The sequence below is a fragment of the Ovis aries genome, chromosome 17 (genome assembly GCF_016772045.2).
Source record: "Ovis aries strain OAR_USU_Benz2616 breed Rambouillet chromosome 17, ARS-UI_Ramb_v3.0, whole genome shotgun sequence".
NCBI classification, from domain to species: Eukaryota; Metazoa; Chordata; class Mammalia; order Artiodactyla; family Bovidae; genus Ovis; species Ovis aries.
The window spans coordinates 55,782,937-55,807,970 of NC_056070.1; the positions used below are offsets into that span (position 1 = coordinate 55,782,937).

The 25,034-nt window shown below is 44.5% G+C and overlaps 1 protein-coding gene across 1 annotated transcript in view; it reads right to left on the reverse strand.

Moving 5' to 3' along the window:
• Positions 1 to 8,664: 8,664 nt before the first annotated feature.
• The window catches only part of TMEM233 (transmembrane protein 233), a 46,875-nt gene continuing 30,505 nt past the window's right edge, over positions 8,665 to 25,034 (reverse strand). The window contains exons 2-3 of the mRNA XM_012097821.5: positions 20,526 to 20,662; positions 8,665 to 10,670 (exon numbers count right to left, since the gene is read on the reverse strand). Of these exons, the coding sequence (XP_011953211.1) occupies positions 10,664 to 10,670; positions 20,526 to 20,662 (144 nt within the window). The 3' untranslated portion in view covers positions 8,665 to 10,663. The remainder of the gene's footprint in view (positions 10,671 to 20,525; positions 20,663 to 25,034) is intronic.

Below are 25,034 nucleotides of genomic sequence, written 5' to 3' on the forward strand. Positions count from 1 at the left end.
TTCAGCTTCAGCATCAGTCCTTCCAGTGAATATTTAGGGTTGATTTCCTTTAGGATGGACTTGTTGGATCTCCTTGCAGCCCAAGGGACTCTCAAGAGTCTTCTCCAACACCACAGTTCAAAAGTATCAATTCTTCAGCACTCAGCTTTCTTTATAGTCCAACTCTCACATTCATACCTGACCACAGGAAAAATCACAGATTGACTAGACAGATCTTTGTTGGCAAAGTAATGTCTCTGCTTTTTAATATGCTGTCCAGGTTGGTCATAGCTTTTCTTCCAAGGAGTAAGCGTCTTTTAACTTTATGGCTGTGGTCACCATCTGCAGTGACTGTGGAGCCCAAGAAAATAAAGTCTGTCACTGTTTCCATTGTTTCCCCATCTACTTGCCATGAAGTGATGGGACCAGATGCCACGATCTTAGTTTTCTGAATGTTGAGCTTGAAGCCAGCTTTTTCACTCTCCTCTTTGACTTTCATCAAGAGGCTCTTTAGTTCTTCTTCACTTTCTGCCATAAAGGTGGTGTCATCTGCATAACTGAGGTGATTGATATTTCTCCCAGCAATCTTGATTCCAGCTTCATCCAGCCCAGCATTTTACATGATGTATTCTGCATATATGATAAATAAACAGGGTGACAGTATACAGCCTTGATGTACTCCTTTCCCAATTTGGAACCAGTCCATGTTCCATGTTCGGTTCTAACTGTTGCTTCTTGACTTGCATACAGATTTCTCAAGAGGCAGGGAAGCTGGTCTGGTATTCCCATCTCTTTCAGAATTTTCCAGTTTGTTGTGATCCACACAGTCAAAGGCTTTGATGTAGTCAATAAAGCAGAAGTAGATATTTTTCTGGAATTCTCTTGCTTTTTCTGTGATCCAGTGGATGTTGGCAATTTGATGTCTGGTTCCTCTGCCTTTCTAAATCCAGCTTGAATACCTAGAAGTTCTCAGTACACATACTGTTGAAGCCTCGCCTGGAGAATTTTGAGCATTACTTTGCTAGCATGTGAGATGAGGGCAATTGTGTGGTAGTTTGAACATTCTTTGGCATTGCTTTTCTTTGGGATTAGAATGAAAACTGACCTTTTCTAGTCCTATGGCCACTGCTGAGTTTTCCAAACTTGCTGGCATATTGAATGCAGCACTTTAACAGCATCATCTTTTCGGATTTGAAATAGCTCAACTGGAAGTCCATCACCTCCACTAGGTTTGTTCGAAGTGATGCTTCTTAAGGCCCACTTGACTTTGGACTCCAGGATGTCTGGCTCTAGGCATCTGACTTGGCAGAGAGTGAGCCATAATACTATTATTATTATACTATTATATTATTATTATATTATATTAATAATATATTATATTATTATACTCTATTTTTTCTTTTAATGGTTAAAGAACTTCTTTGGTGGCAAAAGAGCTGTTTTGAGAATTGAAGAATATGGAGAGACTGAAGAATAAATCCTATTTAGTCAGATGCTGTCTTTCTCAGTCACTGAGGTTTTAGTGTCTTCTCTGGGGGCTTCCCTGGTGGCTCAGAGGGTAAAGCATCTGCCTGCAATCTGGTGGCTCAGAGGGTAAAGCGTCTGCCTGCAATGCAGGAAACCCAGGTTCGATTCCTGGGTTGGGAAGATCCCCTGGAGAAGGAAATAGCAACCCATTCCAGTACTCTTGCCTGGAAAATCCCATGGATGGAGAAGCCTGGTAGGCTACAGTCCATGGGGTCACAAAGAGTTGGACACGACTAAGCATGCGTGCATACACACACACACACACACACACACACACACACACACACACACTTTTGCAGTCTCCAAGGAAAAGAGATGCTACACTGCTTTCGAGAACTTTGAGGCCAGAACTGAGTCCTGGTGTGAGTTATCTTGAAAATAACCCTGGAAATCAGCCAATAAGTCTGTTTAAAGGCAAGAGACTATAATTTAGTGCTTTGGACTAGTGGCAAGTAGTCATGTTGGGAGCTGGAGCTTTGGAACCAGACTAAAAGTGTGAAAAGTGGTAGTTGCTCAGTTGTGTCCAACTCTTTGCAGCTCCATGGACCATAGCCTACCAGGCTCCTCTGTCCATGGGATTCTTCAGGCAAGAATACTGGAGTGGGTTGCCATTCCCTTCTCCAGGGGAATCTTCCCAACCCAAGGATCAAACCTGTGTCTCCTGCATTAGCAGGCAGATTCTTCCTTACCACCTGAGGTACCAGGGAAGCCCCAACCATGCGAGTTCGAATCCTACCTCTACCACTTTCTCCTTATGGGTCCTTAGGCAAGTTACTTAACCTTCCCACACCTCAGTTTCCTTGTTGGTGGACAATAAATTCCTCAGTTGGCTCTTGTGACGAATATATGGCAAAGAGTGCTTAGAACAGTGTCTGGCATAATGTAAGCCCTTAAAAAGCACCCGCTCCATTTCTGTTTGGTTGAAAGGCAGTTATTCGAGAACCTGATGCTTCTTTTCTGTTGGAGCTGTGCAGTTTCCCTCCAACTTGTTTCTGGAGCCCATTACAGAGACACGTAGGGTTATAAAAGGCAATAGAAACATGCCACTCATTAAAGGTGAACAATAGAACCAGCCTTGTCCACTGTTTCCACGAGGGGGCAGTCGAGACTCAAAGGAAGCCTCAGGAGCCGCCCACACAAGGCGGGCTTCACTGGGTTCACAGCTTGGTGAAGAAACTTCTGGGTGTACATGGATTTCCATAACTTCTGTTTTCTAAACCAGCACAGGAAGTGATCAAGGAATTAGGGAGAATGTTTGAGGACAGGACTTTGAACCAATTCCGTGGTGAACCACATCTTCCTTCTGAAATCAGGTTTATGGGACTTCCCTCCTGGGCCAGTGGCTGAGACTCCGTGGTCCCAATGGAGGGGGTCTGGGGTTGATCCTTGGTCAGGGAACTAGACAGACCATATGCTACAACTAAGAGTTCGCATGCTGCAACGAAAGATCCCGTGTGCCACAACCAAGACCCCGCACAGCCAAATAAACATATAAACTTTTAAGAAACGCAACCCAAACCAAAGTTAAATCTTACAACAAAGTGAAAGACGATGGGGTAGCTTTTGGTTCTTTTCTCTTTCTCCCTTTCTCCCTCATTCATTATTTATTTATTCATTCTTGAAGTGAAGTGAAGTCGCTCAGTCATGTCCGACTCTTTGTGACCCCATGGACTGTAGCCTACTACACTCCTCCGTCCATGGGATTTTCCAGGCAAGAGTACTGGAGTGGGTTGCCATTTCCTTCTCCATTACAGACAACAAATAATTACAAAAAACCTTCCAAATGCCAGGCACCAAAAAGGCAGAGGTGAAAAAGATTAACACGGTTCCTGCTCTCTTAGGGGCAGACAGTCTGCTGGAAAAGACAATTAAAAAAAAAAAGATCACTACACAATTGATTATTGTATCTACCACCGTGATAAGACCTCAAAGTAAAATTGCAGCCTGCGTGAGCAGGCAAAGGGAGGCCCCAATGTTCTTGAAAAACTGGCATACGCGAGGCTTCCTTGAATACAAGAATCTACCCTGAGGCAAAGGAGTGGACATTAGTTAGAGGAAGGGGACATGGGAAGAAGAATGGTTTACTCATTCAACAATATTTGTAGGTTATCTGTTGTGGACTTCGTCTTTTTCTAGGTGTGGAGCAAATAAAAGAGTGGTATGCTAATGAGGGACTAGAAGTAGGTGGCTGCCTTTGACAGGGGTTAGCTCATCTGTTTCTGAGAAGCTGAGACCTGGAGGAAGAGGAAGAGCCAGTCTTATGAAAAGCTTGGAAACAGTATTATGGGCAGGCGAAATGGCACATATAAAGGCCCTGTAGCGGGAATGATCTTGGCACGTTTGGGGAATAGCCAGTTGGCCAGTGAGTGGCTATAGCAGAGGGAGGTAAGGGCAGTGGTAGGCGATGACATCTTCATGGATCACAGCCTTGTTTTAACTCAATGAAACTGGAGCTATGCCGTGTAGGGCCACCCAAGACAGATGGGTCATGGTTGAGAGTTCTGACAAAATGTGGTCCACTGGAGAAGGGAATGGCAAACCACTTCAGCATTCTTGCCTTGAGAACCCCTTAGAACTGTGGCATTGGAGAAGACTCTTGAGAGTCCCTTGGACAGCAAGGAGATCAAACCAGTCTATCCTAAAGGAGATCAACCTGGAATATTCATTGGAAGGACTGATGCTGAAGCTCCAATACTTTGGCCATCTGAAGTGAAGAGCTGACTCACTGAAAAAGACCCTGATACCGGGAAAAACCGAAGGCAGGAGGAGAAGGGGGATGACAGAGGCTGAGATGGTTGGATGGCATCACTCACTGGATGGATATGAGTTTGAGCAAACTCCAGGAGATGGTGAAGGACAGGGAAACCTGGTATGCTGCAGCCTGTGGGGTTGCAAAGAGTCGGACATGACTGAGCGACTGAACAACAAGGAGATGACATCTAAGCAGCAGCAGAGGTCTGATTTTGGAGGCCTTGGTAAAAGTTTGGGTTTTAATTGCACGGAAGGCCGTTGGGTGGATGGGTTGGGTTTCAGCAGAGGAATGTGGTCCCATTTAGGTTTTGAGATTGCTCTGATCTGAAGTGAGGTGCTGATGCTGGAGGAGGACGAAGGTGAAAGCAGGGCGTGGCAGGCAGAATAACGAACCCCCAAAGACATCCCAGTAACCCGTGTTAGGTTACACAGCAGAAAAGAAAGAAAGATTGCTAAATTGTGTCCAACTCTTGCGACCTATGGACTGTAGCCTGCCAGGCTCCTCTGTCCATGGGATTTTCCAAGCAAGAATACTGGAGTGGGTTGCCATTTCCTTCTCCAGGGGATCTTCCCGACCCAGGAATTGAACCGAGGTCTCCAGCATTGCAGGCAGGCTCTTGACCAACTGAGCTAAGCAGGAACACAACAAAGGAATTTAAGTGGCAGATGGGGTTAAAGTTGCTAACCAGCTGCCTTTAAGTTACAGAGATTATCCAGGATTATCTGGGTGGGTTCAATGTTATCATAAGGGTCCTTAGATGGGGAAGAGGAGGGCAAAGGAGTCAGAACCAGAGAGATGACTTGAGAAACATTCTAGTGACCTTTGCTGATTTTGAAAATGGGAGGCCAGGAAGCAAGAAATGAGGGTGGCCTACAGTGGGTGGAAAAGTCAAGCAAAGGGATTTTCCCTGAGAGCCTGCAGGAAGGAATGCCAGCCTGCCAGCAGCTTGATTTTCGCCCAGTGAGATCTGCTGCAGATGTTTAACCTCCAAAACAGTAAGATAAGAAACGTGGACTGTGGGACTTCCCTGGTGGCCCAAGACTCCACGCTCCCAATGCAGGGGGCCTGGGTTCCAGCCCTGGTCAGGGAACTAGATCTGACACGCTGCCACTAAGAGCCCACACGCTAGGACTTTCCTTGTGGTCCAGTGGTTAAGGATTCGCCCGCCAATGCAGGATTCGGTTAAGGTCTAATGCCAAAGGGCAACCAAGCTTGTGCACCACACACACTGAAGCCTGAGTGCCCTAGAGCCCAAGCTCGGCAACAAGAGAAGTCACTGCAGTGAGAAGACCGTGCACTGCGGCAGCGTAGCCGCTGCTCACCGCAGCCAGAGAAAGCCAGCAACGAAGCCTCGACGCAGCCGAAAATAAATAAGTCATCAATTAAATTAAGAAAGGGCCTGCGGGCTGCAACTGAAGATTCCATACGCCACAACTAAGACCCAGTGAACCAATGTGCGTGTGTGCTTAGTTGCTCAGTCGTGTCTGACTCTTTGCAACCCTATGGACTGGAGCCCACCAGGCTCCTCTGTCTGTGGAATTCTCCAGGCAAGAATACTGGAGTAGGTTGCCATTCCCTTCTCCAGGGAATCTTCCCAACCCAGGGACTGAACCTGGGTCTCCTGCATTACAGGCAGGTTCTTTAGCATCTGAGCCACCAGGGAAGCCAAATAAATAAAAATACATAAATAAGAAATAAATGTGGATTGTTTTTAGGTCACCAAGTTTGTATAGTCTTTGTTACAGCATCAATCAGAGATAAACACACAGGAAGACCTCTAAGAAGACCACTGTCATTGTTCAGACGAGCTTTGGTAATGGCTTAAGAAATATTTACCTTACCTACTAAATGCTGGGATCTGTCTTAGGTCCTCTTTCATGCTGGCCGTTAGGCCACCTATCACCTTTACAGAAGCAGGACTTGGCCACTCCTGAGTTCCTGTCAATATCCTCGCTCCAGAGCACAAGCAGTCCCCATACATGGGATTCCATGTCACCCAGTGGAATCAACACTTGGCGGTGGTGCCAGGAGCGGATGGCCTGGGAAAACTAAAGGGCAGGGCGCCTTGGTGAACCAGCGCACGGCTGTGACACTTTGGCTGGACCATCACAGATCTGACGTGACCACTCATCTGAGGTCTAGAACAGGTACACCAGATGAAACTCAGGTTTACCTGACACACACACAAAAGCACCGAGTCAACTTTGTACTTCCCTCTCCTGACCTTCAATAAATTAACCTCTGTCGGAATAAATAATCAATAAATCTGTTGGAAAGGGAATTCCTTCTTTCTGTGGCCTTCTCTAGGGATGGATGGGTGATACCTGGGTATCAAGCATCTTTGTATCTGTCAAATTGGAATTCAAAGTGTCTTGATCCAGGGACCTATTTTTAATAGGGTAACTCTCCAGGCTCAAACATTCAACATCCATGAATATTTTTTTTAAGGACTGGCAGCAACCAATGAATGTGGACACTATCTTAGAATGCTCTTTTTCTTTTTTAAATCAGCAACCCAAGACAGTCCCTTATATTTAGAAGCCTGGATCTAGGGTTACATATCAAGATACACGCACAACGCTCTTTTGCTGAACGCAGCTGTCATGCTGTGGGCCAGAGATAATTTGCTGATCCAGGAGCTGAGGCCAGCGATTTTACGTCTGCATCTGCTTCTGCTCGTAACTTGCGGGTAAAGACAGGGCCACTTCAAAGGCTGTAGCCATATCACGCTTGGCAAAGCACAGAGCAGCGGGTCAGGGACATTCCCTCCCTGAGGCTTCACCCGCGGAGCCAGTCACTGCTCCCTCCTGCAAAGGGGCTGCATGACACTGCTCCTTGCCTCTGCCTTGGCACCCTCACAGGTGCTTCTGTTTCTCTATGTGCCTGTTCCCCACTAGCCCGATAACTGTACTCAAGGGTCTCAGTCCTGTTGGAATCTCCAAGGTCTAGCACAGTTTCTATGGTTGAACAGGTGCTCTGTCAATAAAGAGCTGATGAGGAAATGGAGGCGAGGGACAGCACAATGGGGAAATCGTCCAGAAAGCTAGCAGATGACTTTCCCCCTGCTTGTGACAGGCATAGTAAGAAGCAGCCTACTTAAAGCAGACAGTGGTTGCTATTGGTTTTTTTCTGTTCAGCATCTGTCTCTCCTTTCTTCTGGTAAAAAGCACTTTGGTTTTCCTTTGGGAAACCACCCTTCCCACACTCTCAATCCGTAAAGTTTGGGTGGAGCTGACTTCACCCTCCATTTCGCCGGCTGAATCCTGACTCATTTCCTGCCAGAGAGGGCACCACACAGCCTTGGACACTGCGTCACTCTGCGTCGGAAAGGGTGGCCACACCTGTGCGTTAATGGCTAGTATTCATTCTAATGGGTTGGTTCCTGCTCTAAATCAATCCTGCATTACTTCAAATTGAAACTTTTTCTCCTTGTAGCTATTATGGCAGAGTTACTTTATTTCCATAGTTTTGTTCCTGCTCCAAATCAATCCTGCATTACCTCAAATTGAAACTTTTTCTCCTTGTAGCTATTATGGCAGAGTTACTTTATTTCCATAGACATTGCTTAGCTGGTAGGAAGAAATCTGAAGATGCTGGCAGACACTGTGCCTCTGTGAAACCAAAATGTGCTCAGGAAGTTGAGAAGTAGATAAGGGAGATGTTCTTAACAATACTGAACACCAAGATCCAGCCATACCTGAAGTTATCTCTGAAATTTTCATTTTCAGCTATATGAACAAGTAAACTCTTTGCTGCACACCTTTTTTTTTTGGTCCACTGGCTGCTGAAACAGTCCCCTGGCTCTTGGCCAATCCATTTTCTAACTGTGCTTTCTGGAGTGAAGCAGGCGTGATCTGAGCCCTGCAGGAGAAGACCATCACCTCACTCTGTCAATATCAAAACTCTCTGCCAGGACTTGGGGGCCTGGAAAAAAAAAATCAGTCCCTCATCTTGAGCCCAGAGCTCTCTGACTTTAGTGGGGCCAACACTTTCAGTGCCACCTAGAAGGGCACTTCAGGCCATAAGCTAGATATGAATTGATACCTTGCTAGCACAACCCTCGGACTTCCCTCGTGGCTCAGATAGTAAAGCGTCTGCCTACAATGCAGGAGACCTGAGTTCAATCCCTGGGTTGGGAAGATCTGGAGAAGGAAATGGCATCCCACTCCAGTATTCTTGCCTGGAAAATCCCATGGACGGAGGAACCTGGTAGGCTACAGTCCATGGGGTCACAAAGAGTCGGACACGACTGAGCAACTTCACTTTCACTTCTTTCTTTAGTCCAACCCTCAGCCTCTCTGTGGTCTTCGCTGAGGCTGGGATGAATGAGCCCGTTATGGTTATGGGAGTCTCAAGAAGGTTGGGAACCCCAAGGAAACACAATGTACGCACCATGGCAAACCAGCTTTCTTAAAACCATTTTTATTCTGCCTCTCAGCAACACATCATTTGATTTGGATAAAAGATCAGGAACTTGAATACAAACAAACAGAAAACAAGGTGTGTGGAACAGAAATCAAGATCCATATACTGGAATGATGCTGGGATCTCTGTGTGCTGAGAACTGGTATTCCTGGTTCATGTCCTCCTGGGACAAGTGCTGGCTCATGACGGACGTCTGGGTGAAATGACAAGTAGAATCTGGTGTCCACCCGTGTTTATTTTTTGTGAGGGTCCAGGGTTTTAAACAAATGCCTGGGATCCACAATAATCTAAGAACGATGCTTTGTATTTGTGTAACACTTAGAATTTTCCCTCTGGGGCAATCGTATCTATCATGGTGATTAATTATCATACTGACCATTCCGAGATAAGTAGGCAGGTGTTCTTATCTCCATTTTCCAGATGAAGAAATCTGAGGCACAGAAGGCTAAGAAACTTGCCTAAAACTGGCTTGCATAGATAAGATAGTGGCAAAGAAGGCATTGAAACTCAGGTGTTTTGATTTAGACACTTGTTCATTCACTTAGAATAAGCTGCCTTTTCTTTTGCTTAGGAAGGTTATTTTCATGATTTCTAGTACTAGTTTTTGAAGTTATTTTTAACATATACCCCCTTATCACCTTTTGTATTAATCACTTAATATTTTCGTTGAGTCTACTTCTTTTTGTAAGTAAATGCATTTGACAAGAAAATTATATTCCTAAGTGGAGACTCATAAATGGAAAGCAATAAAATACATAGACTGAAAATAAAACCCACTAAGTTATTAAATTTTGTCTAAACAGAAGACTTTGAACCTGAGGTCTGCTCTTTATTAAGAAGGGAAACAAACCAAAGAATCAGAAAGGTGTTGAGGACCCATGAGCACTAAACAGAGACTTTCTCTAAAATGTAATCAGGATTGAAAAAGAAAAATGCAAATGTTCTTTGTGATTTAGTGACACTTAATCTTGTGGCTGCAAATGACTTAAAAGTTATCGTTGTGTACCACCAGTGGTATATCTTGCACACGGGGTTAGCGTGTTCTGGCAGGCAGAATAATGGTGGCATTGTTAAACCAGTAGTCACACCTACAGGGTTTACATTTGACAGAAAAATAAATACAGTGGGTGGCATTTCCAGGTTGCATCCAGGAAAATCAAAGATCTTGCCTGAGACTTGCTAAAAAGAGAGAGAGATTGAAGTAAGTTCATTAAACACAGGCAGTATATTCTCAAAACTGGGATGGGAAGGATCCCCATGTACCTGTGACTGACCACTAAGTACATTCTCAGAGTCTGAGTCTCTCTGAGGTGACAAATGAGGGTGTGGTCAAGTTGAGCCATGGGGGATGCAAGCAAGGGGTTGGTGGGAGGGAGTCAGGCGAGACTAAGGCGAAAGACCAGAAAGCTCCTTCATCCCCATCTTTGATGATGGAATGCAGCTGATGGAGGAGGAGCTACTAAAGGCCAAAATGAAGCTACAACATGTAAAAATGAAAGCAAACAAGGCACAGAGTCAGCTCTATTCGATGACTTTAAACATGCTACAGATGCGCTCCACACTGCAAACCAGCATCCTTTACTCTCCCCAAAACTTCCCTCTCCTCCCGGATCTGGACTTCTTCCCTCATTAAAAGCAGTGAGATTTTCTGAGGCTCATCTCTAAAAAAGAGGAATGCACACATGGACACAACGGCTTTTGATATACTGAAACAGTGAGGCTTGATTTTCTTAAGAAAAAAAAAAATCAATGGCTTCAGCTCATCTGGCTTTGCTGCCTGGGTTTCCTAAATTTTGGACTTTTTTTGTTGTTGCCTGCTGTTCTTTCTGGTTTTAGTTCATTTGCCAGGGACCTGCCTCTGGAGAGTCCTGGAGGAAAAGATCCTCACAGTCTGAAGTCAAGGATCCATTCCTCAAAAACTCCTCTGGGGTGTGTGTGGATGAGGTCCATCCTCCATGCTCGTAGACGACTGCTGGGTGTTCAGGCTCTGTGTGTACAAGAGACAGAGTGAGTGAGAGAGACAGACAAACAGAAGGGGGGCGGGGACGGCGGGGGAGAGAGAGAAAGAAGAGAAAGAGAGAGAGAAGAGAGCGTAGAGCTTCTTCAGCAAGGGTTTCCCTCTTCAACGGCTAGTACTCCAATTCACCCAGTGCTGACATGGCCTAGCAGCTCTGCACACTTTTGAGTCTAAGCACTGGCTTCTTTTTGAAAAATGTATCTTATTTGGAAACATGTTTTACATGTTGCACATGCAAAACTCCAAATGATACAGATGTAGGCACAATCATGGCCCCTGAGGCTTTCTGAACCTTACTCTCCTCCTCAAGGGTTAGCAGCACTGTTAACATTTGGGGTGCACCCTCCAGGCATTTTCCTCTACATTTAAATCACAGCTGTAGTTAGATAGGAGCATCTCAAGGAGAGATGGGAACAAGCCATGCAAATATCAGGAGGAATACAATTCCAGGAAGAGGGACCAGCAAGTGCAAAGGCCCCGTGGCATGCTTGTGTTGCTCAAAGAGGAGGAATTCAGTGCAGCGGAGGAGGGAGGGAGCAAGGGCTGGGAGATGTGGATGGAGAAGCAACAACCAGATCCTTTGGGGCCTTATAAAGCCATAGTAAGGGAGGTATTTTTACATTTAAATTGCAGTATCGTATTCCATCCTATGAATGAACCAGTATGTATTTAACTGTTCTCCCACTCTTGGACATTTAGGCTGTTTCAAGGTTTCCCCTATTTTAAGTGGAGCTGCCTTGAGCATCATCTCACATCCTTGCTTCTCATCCCTGGGCTTCACATTTGAATCATCTGGAGGGCCCTAAAACCTACTGATGCTCTGCCCTATCACTGGAGATTCTATTTTAGCTGGTCCAGGGTGGGCCCTGGGCACTGGGGACTTTCATGTGTAGGGAGGAGAATTACTGTTTTAAATGCCTTTTTGTGACACTGAGAAGTAGATGCTGGGCAAGTGGGCACACAGATTTTAGAAAATGACCTTGTGAAAGACAGTCCCAGTGTACTGTTCCACACCAACAGCACGGTATCCCAGTTTTCACACGCTCACCAACCTTGATATTATCGTGTGTGTGTGTGTGTGTGTGTGTGTGTGTGTGTGTGTGTGTGTGTGTATGGACATCTAGTATTTCATTGTTACTTTGAGTTATCCGGCTACTGGAGAGATTGAACATCTTTTTTTTGTTTACTTTTTAAAAAACTTCTTTAGTCTTCCATCAAATTTTTTCTTTCTTTTTTTTGAACATTTGTTTCATGTTTATTCTTCATCAATATCCTTCTTCATTAATATCCCACCATCTTACATCCTTTTCAAAGCAAAATTCTTTCCATTGTTGATGACTTAGGTCGGACTTATCTTTATCGCAACTTATCTGAACCAACAAAGAAAGGCATTTTTGATCTGGAAACAGGTAATGTTTCCCATTTTTCATCATGGAATCACAAAAATTCTCTGAAGACCCATCTGTGCAAAACAACTGCCAGGAAGGAAACCTTACATCAGCCAATAATACAAAGAATAAGAGAGATTTGCTCTTATGCTTTTGTAAGAGCAGCTTCTTACTTCTTAGCCCTCATGATATTTATTCTTACTTCCCTTCTAATGCAAAGGGAGGATATGCTGAGGTCAGGAGAACTCTTTTCAGTCTCCTTATAATGTAGAAGCTTTAACAGTATAGAATGGATTCATATCTGCTAACTCTGAACCTGCTAATAGGAGACAGTCATGGGATCCTTAACCTTAGAAGTGAAGCTCTTCCTTAATGGAACTTTGGAACATGATGTCTCTTATTGCTAAGAATGACAAGCAAGCATTTTTAATACGTGGTGGGAGTGTGCTTGGCTGTTTAGGTACCTACAAGGCTACCTAGGGATGTAAAGTCAGTGAAAGTACAATGTATGTGTATTTAACTTACAGAAATAAGCTATTCATATTTTTCAAAGAGAAAAAAAGCAACTGTTGAAATGGAGATACTGGCCACTAGGCTGCTCGATGCTTATGAGTATGAATAGGTATAGGATTCCTGTTGAGCTCAGAATGTGGTTCCAGTGTTTGAACATACGACACGAGGCCTAAACAGCCAACAACCTCAGCTGGTGTTCGACCCAAGGGACACCATCCGTCCCCACACTGGAGGGAACACGGGCTATATTGGGCTGATCAGGAGATGCTGTGTGACTCTCAAGTAGGGCACCCTCCTATAGATACGTCCAAGATTAATTTTGATTATTCAAGGCTCACTTTATGCCCCGACATTATAACTTCACCTCTGAGTAAGAAGCAGCTCCACTGGCTGTCATTTATTGTATTTGTGGCAGACAACACTGGTCTCCCTCACACCCAGGTTTGGTCAACTGATTTTGTGCTAAAGGAGTTTCACTGAATTCAACCAAGCATCAGACATGTGACCACGAGCATGATCACAGGAGAGAAGAAAGAGGAGACTTGGGAGATGTGTAAGCTTCCTAGGAGGTAGGGCAGGGGAAGCAGCAATCACCGAAGCTTCTTTCAGGTGGCTCAGGAATGTGAAAAAGTCTTACTTTGCAGCCTACATCTACCTATTAATACATAAGACTGCTCTCCATTAGGGACTTTCCTGGTGGTCCAGTGGTTAAGACTCCATACTCCCAAGGCAGGGGGGTTTGATCCCTGGTCAGCGAACTAGATCCCACATGCTACAACTAAGAATTCGCATGCCACAACTAAAGGGCCCTGTTGCTGCAAAGAAGAAAAGATCCTAAGTGCCAGAACTAAGATCTGGCACAGTCAAATTAAAAAAAAAAAGAATGTTCTCCATTAGAGGCAAAGCTTTAGTATAGTGTTTGTACAACATTAGAATACTTAGAACTAGGTTTTGGGGGTTAGCAATGCTGTGACCTGCCTCTTGGGAAACCTGTATGCAGGTCAAGAAGCAACAGTTGGAACTGGACATGGAACAACAGACTGCTTCCAAATAGGAAAAGGAGCACGTCAAGGTTGTATATTGTCACCCTGCTTATTTAACTTCTATGCAGAGTACATCATGAGAAACGCTAGGCTGGAAAAAGCACAAGCTGGATTCAAGATTGCCGGGAGAAATATCAATAACCTCAGATATGCAGATGACACCACCCTTATGGCAGAAAGTGAAGAGGAGCTAAAAAGCCTCTTGATGAAAGTGAAAGAGGACAGTGAAAAAGTTGGCTTAAAGCTCAACATTCAGAAAACTAAGATCATGGCATCTGGTCCCACCAATTCATGGGAAATAGATGGGGAAACAGTGGAAACAGTGTCAGACTTTATCTTTTTGGGCTCCAAGATCACTGCAGATGGTGACTGCAGCCATGAAATTAAAAGACGCTTACTCCTTGGAAGAAAAGTTATGACCAACCTAGATAGCATATTCAAAAGCAGAGACATTACTTTGCCAACCAAGGTCCGTCTAGTCAAGGCTATGGTTTTTCCTGTGGTCCTGTATGGATGCAAGAGTTGGACTGTGAAGAAAGCTGAGTACCAAAGAATTGATGCTTTTGAACTGTGGTGTTGGAGAAGACTCTTAAGAGTCCCTTGGACTGCAAGGAGATCCAACCAGTCCATTCTGAAGGAGATCAGCCCTGGGATTTCTTTGGAAGGAATGATGCTAAAGCTGAAACTCCAGTACTTCGGCCACCTCATGCGAAGAGTTGACTCATTGGAAAAGACTCTGATGCTGGGAGGGATTGGGGGCAGGAGAAAAAGGGGACAACAGAGGATGAGATGGCTGGATGGCATCACCGACTTGATGGACGTGAGTTTGAGTGAACTCCAGGAGATGGTGATGGACAGGGAGGCCTGCTGTGCTACAAATCATGGGGTTGCAAAGAGTCGGACACAACTGAGCGACTGAACTGAACTGAATGCTGTGATAATGCATGTTTCAGGGCCATTCGGAGTTTTGATCACGGGTCTGGGAATCTGTATTTTCACAAGCATCCCCGCTGGATCTGTCACAGGTGAGACCTGTGCTTTGTGGAACATGACAAGAATAACCTAACCTTGCTTGAATCTTCAGACGCCAGCAGAAAGTAAAAGTCTGCAGACTTGTTGTTTTTGGCTGAGGATGTGAAAACTCAGGATCAATAAACAGATGGCTGCAGTATTTAAACATTTCACCTCTGTGATTCATTTCTCTACTTTCCCTAGCAACCTGTGAACAGGGAATTTGATAAATCCAAGAGACTGCAAGTTTCTGATTCCATATGAACAGAGCACTTCTCTCCTGCCAGCTCAGCATTCTATCCCAAACTGTTGAATAAATTTGAGCTCAGTAATTCCCAGTTCTAACAGATCTGATGTCATCAAACTCTTAGCTTTCTTTGCTCCAACCACTACATGACTTACAGAGATATCCTGTAAAATTAGGATAGGTGATACAAAAAGAGATCATATTTGTGGTTACTGGAGGCAGGTTCTGAGGGAAGGGATAACTGGACGGTGGGGGTCAAAAGCTACAAACTTTAGTTATAAGATAAGTACTAGGGATGTAATATATAATGCGATAAATATAATAAACGCTGTTGTGTGTTATATATGAAAGTGGTCTAAAAGAGCAAATTCTGAGAGTTGTCATCACAAGGAAAAAATTTCTGCTTCTTTCTGTGTCTATACGAGCTGACAGGTGTTCACTAAACTTCCTGTGATAATCACTTCATGGTGTATGTAAGCCAACTCATCGTGCTGCACACCTTAAACTTGTAAGTGCCGAATGTCAGTTAAATCTCGATACGGCTGGAAGGAAAAAAACTAGGATGAATGAGCCTTTCATACGAGCTTGGGTGAAGACTGTCATGACCTGAACCTGTTCCAAGAAAGTGAACTACCAGAGATTTCAATCATTTGAGAGAGAAGAGATTGGTTACAGTTTTCTTAATAAGGAATATATACACACACACACACACACATAGATATACACACATAAAGGCACGTGCGCTCAGTCATGTCCAACTCTTTGTGACCCCGTGGACTGTAGCCCACCAGGGTCCTCTGTCTATGGGATTATCCCAGCAGGAACACTGGAGTGGGTTGCTATTTCCTCTTCCAGGGGATCTCCCCGACCTAGGGATTGAACCCACATCTCTTGCATTGGCAGGCAGATTCTTTACCACTGAGCTACATGGGAAGCCCTTTTTTAAAAGGCAGGACTTAACAAGTTTTAAAAGATAGTAGGAGATTTCAGACAGTTTTTTTTTTTTTTTAATGAAATACAGAAAACTGACATACTCAAAGCTTTTGGTCTTGCCTCTAGGCTAGGCCTTCTCTAAAGTCAGATTTTCCCAGCCCCTCTTCAGAGGTCCTTGTTTTGACTGTTACAAAAGCGTCTCTCTGCGGTACGCCTCCTGGGTGGTAAAATGATTCCCGTCCTTGGCCTTGAGTTTGATATAACATGTTAGGATGACAAGTTTGCTGATGTAAATGAAAACTGACTACTCTGTTAATGGCTGGTGCTATTAGTGTGTTCTTCCTTTTCGATTTGGGAGGAAGGAAGTGTGTGTTCTAATCTGCAGGGTGTTCTAATCACCTGCAGCAGCGTCTTCGGGAGGGAGTGGGGAGCTTGAAAATGCAGATTCTTGGTCCTCGCTTATGACTCAGTGAGTTGGAATCCTCTGGGGTCGGGGTCAGATGTCTAACTCTTTTAAAACTCCCCAGTAAGTCTTCTGCAGCCCAAAGTTTGGGAAGCTCGACTTTAGTAATTCCACAATGTGATTCAAGTCCTCCAGTAAGCCAGGCTGGGAAATTTATTTCAAAGGATTACTGAGAAATCGGGTCTTGTTCTTGGTTTTAATGGAAAACAGAACTGACTTCATTCACTGAGGTCTAGTTTCTTACTCTCTCTTATACACATGCACACACACACATGACAAAGCTTTAAATTTTAGTTTCTCCGTGGAATTCTAACTCTGGAAAATATTTTTGCTTTTTTTGATCCCACAGAAGGAAAAGTAGCTAGAGGGAACCTGACCATACAGATGGGGAAACAATTCTATCCTCACTTTATAGAGAGGCAAATTGAGGCACTGGAAGCTTCCCAACTTGCCAGGGTGGGAGTTCCTGATGGTCGGGTGGCTAAGACTCTGCACTCCCAATGCAGGGGGCCTGGGTTCGACCCTGGCCAGGGAATTAGATTTCACATGCTACAACTACGAGTTCATATGCCACAACTAAAGACCCTGTGTGCCACAACTAGAAGATGCTGCTTGCCACAACTTAGAAAAAAAATCCTGCACACCACAACTAAATACCCCACACGCAGCAATGAAGCCTGAAGATCCTGTGTGCTGTGACAAAGACCTGGTGCAGCCAAACAGATAGGTAAGATAAAAGTAAATATTAAAAAAATGCCAGAGTGGCCTGGGTGGTAGAGCTAGGATTTGAGTCCCGGCAAAACGAGTGCTAAGCGCCAGGCTCTAACCACTGTGAAACACTTCCCATCAGGGAGAAGCAATGGAGAGGTGACCTCCTCTTCTAGTCTTCATTACTACTACTAATGAAACCTCAGTCACAAGGATACAAACATCAGTGCTTCACCTGCACACAGAAACGTTCTTATTGAGGAAGACTTCTGGGTCCCCAGTGAAACTTCTTGCCTGGAAGCTAATAGGCAAACTGAACTTTGAAAGCCAAATTGTCCACCAGAAACTCTATAAAGTAGATAATGTCCAGGTTGCCGGCGTGATTTTTGTATGTTTTTGTTTTGTTTGGGGCCCTCATCATGTGTTTAAACTGTGTGAATTGACTGTCAACATCTAAAAATCGGAGATTTTAAAATAAAGACCCAGCTTTCCAATGTTTTCTGGAAAATGGGCCCATGAGGTCTGCGTTCTAAGTGGTGACAACCAGCAGGAGCAGAGTGGTGGCTGCTCCCCTTCTCACCACAGTCCCCACTGTTCCCGACCAACCTGCTTCATGCATGCATAATATGTTCCCCGCCTCACTCCTGCAGCCCTTTGATCCTCTTACCCTTGGCCCGAACTCATCATGCTCTTCTGGCAGGTTGGAACCTCAAGGCACCAGCATTATAGAAATAATTCTAGGGTTAACCACAAGGTAAGAGCCATCTGCTGGCCTTTGTTAGTGCATGTACTAGAAAGGATGTGCTGGCTTAGAGGCTGTGAGGTGGTGTGGTTAACAACAGCTTCCAGGAACTTCTCTGGCAGTTCAGTGGCTGAGACTCCGTGCTCCCAATGCAGGAGGCCTGGGTTCAATACCTGGTCAGGAAACTAGATTTCTTATGCCACAACTAAAAGAAAATCTTGCATGCTGCAACAAAGATCAAAGACTCTGCGAGCCTCAGGTAAGACCAGGTGCAGCAAAACAAACAAACAAAAAAAACAGCAGCAAACATTTTCCAGAGCCAGGTTACCCTGGGCTTACCCTCCGTCTTTTCTACTAATTAATTGCGAGATATCAGGCAGGTCGCCTCATTTCTCTGAGCCTCTGTTTCTTCATCTGCAAAAAATGGGGATAATATCACCTACTTCCTGGGGTTGTTGTGAGGACTCAGTGAGATTTAATTCATGTAAGGGCATGGAACAGTACCTGGCATATGGTGAGTTCTAGGTCAGTGTCAGTTGCTATTATTATAACCACTTAGCTCAAACACTGATCTGGGCAGTATGTGTTTTCACAAGTCCCCAGGAGTTACACGAGGACTTGGCCTTATTTACCTGGAACACCGTCCTTCGAGTTTGGCTCATCTATTCAAAGCCTTGAACTCAGTTCAATAGCATCTTGAACTCTTTGAGGTCCTTCCTCCAGTCATGTTGATAATCATAGTAATATTTAACAAATGGTTTGTATTTCTTTATGCACTGAGAAGGAACAGATGCCAACCTACACACATTCTGTGCATCATCTTATTAACCTTCACAACAGGTTTATTAAATGGGTACAACTATAAACCCCAGTTTACAGAGGAAGAAACTGGAGTTGAGGGAGGCAAGCAGTTGGTGGAAGGTCTCACAGTAAGTAAGTGGTAAAGGGGGGTACTTGTGCCCAGGAAGTCTGGTCCCAAATCTGCACCATGTTACCCTCCACCCCATGGCCCTATGCTCACACATGCAAGCACATTATGCTTCTATTAAAAAGGAAAGTCGGGTGTGTTCTCATCTATCTTTCAACTGCCTTCTCCTTCATAGGCCAGCATCATCAGTTTGCCATCTTGTAGGCAAGACACTTTGAGGTGCTTTTGACATCTTAGTGCCTTTTTCTTCTCTCTTTTGGTCAAAACCATCAATTTTTTCCTTTATGACACTTCCCATTTTGATATCTCCTCCTCCATCCAACGGCCCCTGATTGCTCATGGATCTGGCTTGTCTGATAGGAAGTTGACCCACTGGGACATCCACTACCGTCTTGGTTGCCAAGGTGGGCTTGGCTGATCTAAAAGGTGCCCCCTTCCTCCCATACCCACCCAATGGGCCCCTTCCTGAAACCAAGTCAAAAAGAATGATCTTCCCAGATTGAGGGAAATGGTGTTGGAGGAACAGTGCTGCTATGAGAGAAGAGTGGAAGGATTTCTGAATTCTTATCTGTTTGGCCAGGAGTTACACAGTGAGACAGAGATGAATCTGGGCTTGTCATTCCCAGATCCTGGTTGTCCATCACACCACCTTGCCCTTTGGCAAAACTCTGATGGAAAGTATCACTGGTTCTAGCGGATGGAGCCCATCTCCGCTGGCTGGAGAAATCAGAATAAATTTCTTCGGATCCAGAGAGAAACATCATCTCTTTGTGAGATGAGAGCTCACTGAAAATACCAAGCTAAGGTAGAGACCCTTCTGTTCTTAAACTAAGAAGAGTCAGGCTAGTTGGATGCAGTGTCATGCAGGAAATCATTTAGCAGATTAGATGCTAAGGCAGAGCAAGTGATTACCTTCAAGTTTCACTTATTGTCATACATTTCCCACTCTCTAACAGTTAGGTGAAACTATGCGACTGGTGTTAGTCGATCAAATATGAGCCTAAGTGACAAGTATCGCTCCAGGGCTGAGGCAGTGAAAACCCATGTGGGATTCTCTGGCTTTTCCTCTCTCCTGTCTTAGCCTGAGAAGCCCTCATGTTCTAGATCAGAGGCTGGAAAACTATGGGCCATGGGCCAGCTCCCTGTTTTTATAAATAAAGCTTTATCACACACAGCCACATTAATGCATTTACAGATTGGATATGGCTGCTTCTATGCTAAAATGCAGAGTTAAGTAGTTGCAACTGAGATGCGAATAGTGGCCTAAAATATTTATCATCTGGCCCTTTACAGGAAAAGTTTGTTGACTCCTGTTTCAGACAGAGCAGCTACAAGATGGTATAGTCTGGACCCTGAGGGACTGTGTGGAGGAGAGAATTTCCACAAACCCATGTGGCCTATGGAATAGCAGTAAGGCAAAATGAAAACCCTTTTGTTTGAGACTGTTACTGGAGCACAATCTAACCTATCCTAGCAGTTTCCAGTGGGCTTTTCAAGAAAAGGCACCTTAGAGGACTTCCCTGGAGGTCCAGTGACAAAGACTCTGCACTCCCAATACAGGGAGCCTGAGTTTGATCCCTGGTCGGGTAACCAGATCCCACACGCCGCAACTGAAGATTCCACATGCCACAACTTGGAGTTTGCACACCACAACTAAAGGTCCCTCTTGCCACAACTAGATTCTGCATGCTGCAACTAAACATCCTGCATGCCACAACTAAGAGCTTGCATGCTGCAACTCAAGATCCTGCATTCTGCAACAAAGACAGATGCCATGTGCCCCAACTAAGACCTGGTGCAGCCAAACAAATAAAAGTAAATATTAAAAAAACCAGAAAAGCTTACCTACTTCCAAGTGAAGTGAACTGTACAAGAAATAGCAATGACGAGAAGGCCAATAACGATGGAGGCGACAGCCACCCACTTGGCATTCCTTCCAAGCCGCTTGGATCCTTCAATGTCTCCATCCTCATAGCTGTTCTGAGCCTGGGGGACACAAGGGAAGAGCTGGTGATGACAACCCACAAGGAAAAACATGGCTTCCCACGATGATCTGAGCCAGTGGCATGGTTACCACCTCCTCCAGGAAGTCTTCCCTGAACTCCCAGTCTGAGTTAACTTCCTCTTCTGTAGTTCCTGATTACTTTCATCTTAATATTTACCACAGCATATTGAAAAGAATGATTTGGCCTCTCCCATTAGAGTGTAAGTGCCATGCAAACAGGGACCACTATCTCCTTGTTTAGCACAGTATACCACTGTCCAATGCAATAACTGTCATGTAGATTATATGCAGTAAATATTTGTATGCTGAAAGGATGAATGGATACATCTGTCTCATCCATTAGAACAGGGGTCTGCAAGTTATGGCCCACAGGCCAAATGCAGCCTGTTATTTTTGTAAACAAAGTTTGTAGGGAACACAGTCACAATCATTTGTTTACTACTGTCTATAGCTGCTTTTATAACAATAGAAATGAGTAGCTGGGACAGACAGCATATTGCTTACAAATCCTAAAATATTATTTGGTCTATGACAGAAAAAGATTGTCTGCTCTTTATGCTAGAAGGTCAGGGACCCTGGCTGACCTGTTCACTCTTTTGCTGAAACGAAACTGTCATTCACCTGGCATCTACTCATACAGCTTCCCCAGCTGTTAGAATACTGGGAAACTTCTGTACTGATTGTTAAGTAGCAGCTGCCACTTCCCAATTTCCCAGCCATCCTGCTCTCTCCTCTGAGTTTCTCCAGACATCTCCATGGTGCAGGGTATCACTAGGCTCAAGACGGTATCCTTGTGCAGAGGCACAGAATCTTCTGTGCCTTTTGGAGAGATGTCTGGTCTATTGTAGGAACTCAAGAAATCTGTATTGGCTGAATGGGTGATGAACACATCAGTTTTCCTACAGAATACGAGTTCACTGATGGCATCCTGGAACCCCAGGCAAAGGAGAGGTGCTCAGAGAGTCCTTGCTGCTGAGCTGAAGGTCAGATGCTATCCTTCTCTCTTATTATAAGCCCTCTTTATCATAACTCCCACTGCTGAGACTTCCCCAAAAGCTGCGCTGAAGCCCAAAGAAGACTGGAAATCTGCATTTGTAAGTTAGGGACAGAATGATTCGATCCATGCCATGAATTGCAGGTTTCCGTGGGAACCTCTATTCTTGACTCTGAAAGCACAGCACTCCAGTAATAATCACTCTTCTTCATGGACTATGAAGGGGAATGAGGCTTATGCAGACAATTACAAGCCAGAGAAACTCCCAGTAAACCACAGAGCTTTCTGCTTCCGGAACCTTCCATTAATTCTTGGATCTGGGCCATCTTAGTCAGCAACGGGCTGGGAGACTTGTCTCCCCAGCGAGTCTTGCTATTTGGGCCTCTTGTGTGAATGGGAGACTGAGAGCTTGAAACGATGCCAGGGGCTGACAGCAGGGAGAACTCCAGAACCCTGCAATCTGAATTCCGGTGTTCTTAACCCTGTGTGCCCATCAGAAACACTTGGATAGTATTAAAAATCAACGCCAAAGGCTCGGCCCTTTTCTGGAGAGACTTCAATTTAACTGGTGTAGGAGCCAGACACCAGTTTTTTAAAGTAGAAATTGTGGTAAAATGTGCCTGACATGAAATTCACCACTGTTGAGTATACAATTCAATGGCACTAAGTACACTCACGTCGTGCAAATATCACCGTCATTAATCATCTCAAACTGAAACTCTGTTTTCATTAAACACTCACCCCTCATTATTCCCACCTCTCCTCCCCATCCCCAGCCCCGGGCAATCACCATTCTATGTCCTGCCCCTATGGATCTGACTGCTCTGGGGATTTCATGTGAGTTGGCTCACACAATGGTTGTCTTCTATGACTGGCTCCTCTCAGTGAGCATAGTGTCCTCGAGGTTCACCTATGTTGTAGCACGTGTCAGAGCTTCTTTCCTTTTTGAGGCTGAATAATATTTCATTTTATGGATAGGCCACATTTTGTTTACCCACTCATTCATTGATGGATACTTGGGTTGCTGCCAGAGTATTTTTTAAAAAACCTTCTCAAGGTCAAAAGCCTTTGGTCTAGACAACTATCTTTAACATCGTGCAAGGTCAAGACGTTCACCATCTTCAGATTTAACCCAAGAAAATGTGTCATGGAGCATGGGCTCTAAAATGCAGAGAGATCTGAGTTTAGATTTCATGTCTTATCAGTTGTGAGAATTACAGCAAGCTATCAAGCTTTCTGACTGTGGCTCAGATCATGAACTCCTTATTACCAAATTCAGACTCAAATTGAAGAAAATAGGGAAAACTTTAGGTATGACCTAAATCAAATCCCTTATGATTATACAGTGGAAGTGAGAAATAGATTTAAGGGACTAGATCTGATAGATAGAGTGCCTGATGAACTATGGAATGAGGTTCGTGACAATGTACAGGAGACAGGGATCAAGACCATCCCCATGGAAAAGGAATGCAAAAAAGCAAAATGGCTGTCTGGGGAGGCCTTACAAATAGCTGTGAAAAGAAGAGAGGCAAAAGCAAAGGAGAAAAGGAAAGATATAAGCATCTGAATGCAGAGTTCCAAAGAATAGCAAGAAGAGATAAGAAAGCCTTCTTCAGCAATCAATGCAAAGAAATAGAGGAAAACAACAGAATGGGAAAGACTAGAGATCTCTTCAAGAAAATTAGAGATACCAAGGGAACATTTTATGCAAAGACGGGCTCGAAAAAGGACAGAATTGGCCTGGACCTGAGAGAAGCAGGAGATATTAAGAAGAGGTGGCAAGAATACACAGAAGAACTATACGAAAAAGATCTTCACGACCCAGATAATCATGATGATGTGATCACTAATCTAGAGCCAGACATCCTGGAATGTGAAGTCAAGTGGGCCTTAGAAAGCATCACTACAAACAAAGCTAGTGCAGGTGATGGCATTCCAGTTGAGCTATTTCAAATCCTGAAAGATGATGCTGTGAAAGTGCTGCACTCAATATGCCAGCAAATTTGGAAAACTCAGCAGTGGCCACAGGACTGGAAAAGGTCAGTTTTCATTCCAATCCCAAAGAAAGGCAATGCAAAAGAATGCTCAAACTGCTGCACAATTGCACTCATCTCATATGCTAGTGAAGTAATGCTGAAAATTCTCCAAGCCAGACTTCAGCAATACGTGAACCGTGAACTCCCTGATGTTCAAGCCGGTTTTAGAAAAGGCAGAGGAACCAGAGATCAAATTGCCAACATCCACTGGATCATGGAAAAAGCAAGAGAGTTCCAGAAAAACATCTATTTCTGCTTTATTGACTATGCCAAAGCCTTTGACTGTGTGGATCACAAGAAACTGTGGAAAATTCTGAAAGAGATGGGAATACCAGACCACCTGACCTGCCTCTTGAGAAATCTGTATGCAGGTCAGGAAGTTAGAACTGGACATGGAACAACAGACTGGTTCCAAATAGGAAATGGAGTACGTCAAGGCTATATTGTCACCCTGCTTATTTAACTTATATGCAGAGTACATCATGAGAAACGCTGGACTGGAAGAAACACAAAATGGAATCAAGACTGCCGGGAGAAATATCAATCACCTCAGATATGCAGATGACACGACCCTTATGGCAGAAAGTGAAGAGGAACTCAAAAGCCTCTTGATGAAAGTGAAAGAGGAGAGTGAAAAAGTTGGCTTAAAGCTCAACATTCAGAAAATGAAGATCATGGCATCCGGTCCCATCACTTCATGGGAAATAGATGGGGAAACAGTGGGAACAGTGTCAGACTTTATTTTGGGGGGCTCCCAAATCACTGCGGATGGTGACTGCAGCCAGGAAATTAAAAGATGCTTACTCCTTGGAAGAAAAGTTATGACCAACCTAGATAGCATATTCTAAAGCAGAGACATTACTTTGCCGACTAAGGTCCGTCTAGTCAAGGCTATGGTTTTTCCTGTGGTCATGTATGGATGTGAGAGTTGGACTGTGAAGAAGGCTGAGCACCAAAGAATTGATGCTTTTGAACTGTGGTGTTGGAGAAGACTCTTGAGAGTCCCTTGGACTGCAAGGAGATCCAACCAGTCCATCCGGAAGGAGATCAACCCTGGGATTTCTTTGGAAGGAATGATGCTAAAGCTGAAGCTCCAGTACTTTGGCCGCCTCATGCAAAGAGTTGACTCATTGGAAAAGACTCTGATGCTGGGAGGGATTGGGGGTGGGAGGAGAAGGGGACGACCAAGGGTGAGATAGCTGGATGGCATCACGGACTCCATGGACATGAGTCTGAGTGAACTCCGGGAGATGGTGATGGACAGGGAGGCCTGGCGTGCTGCGATTCATGGGGTTGCAAAGAGTCGGACACGACTGAGCGACT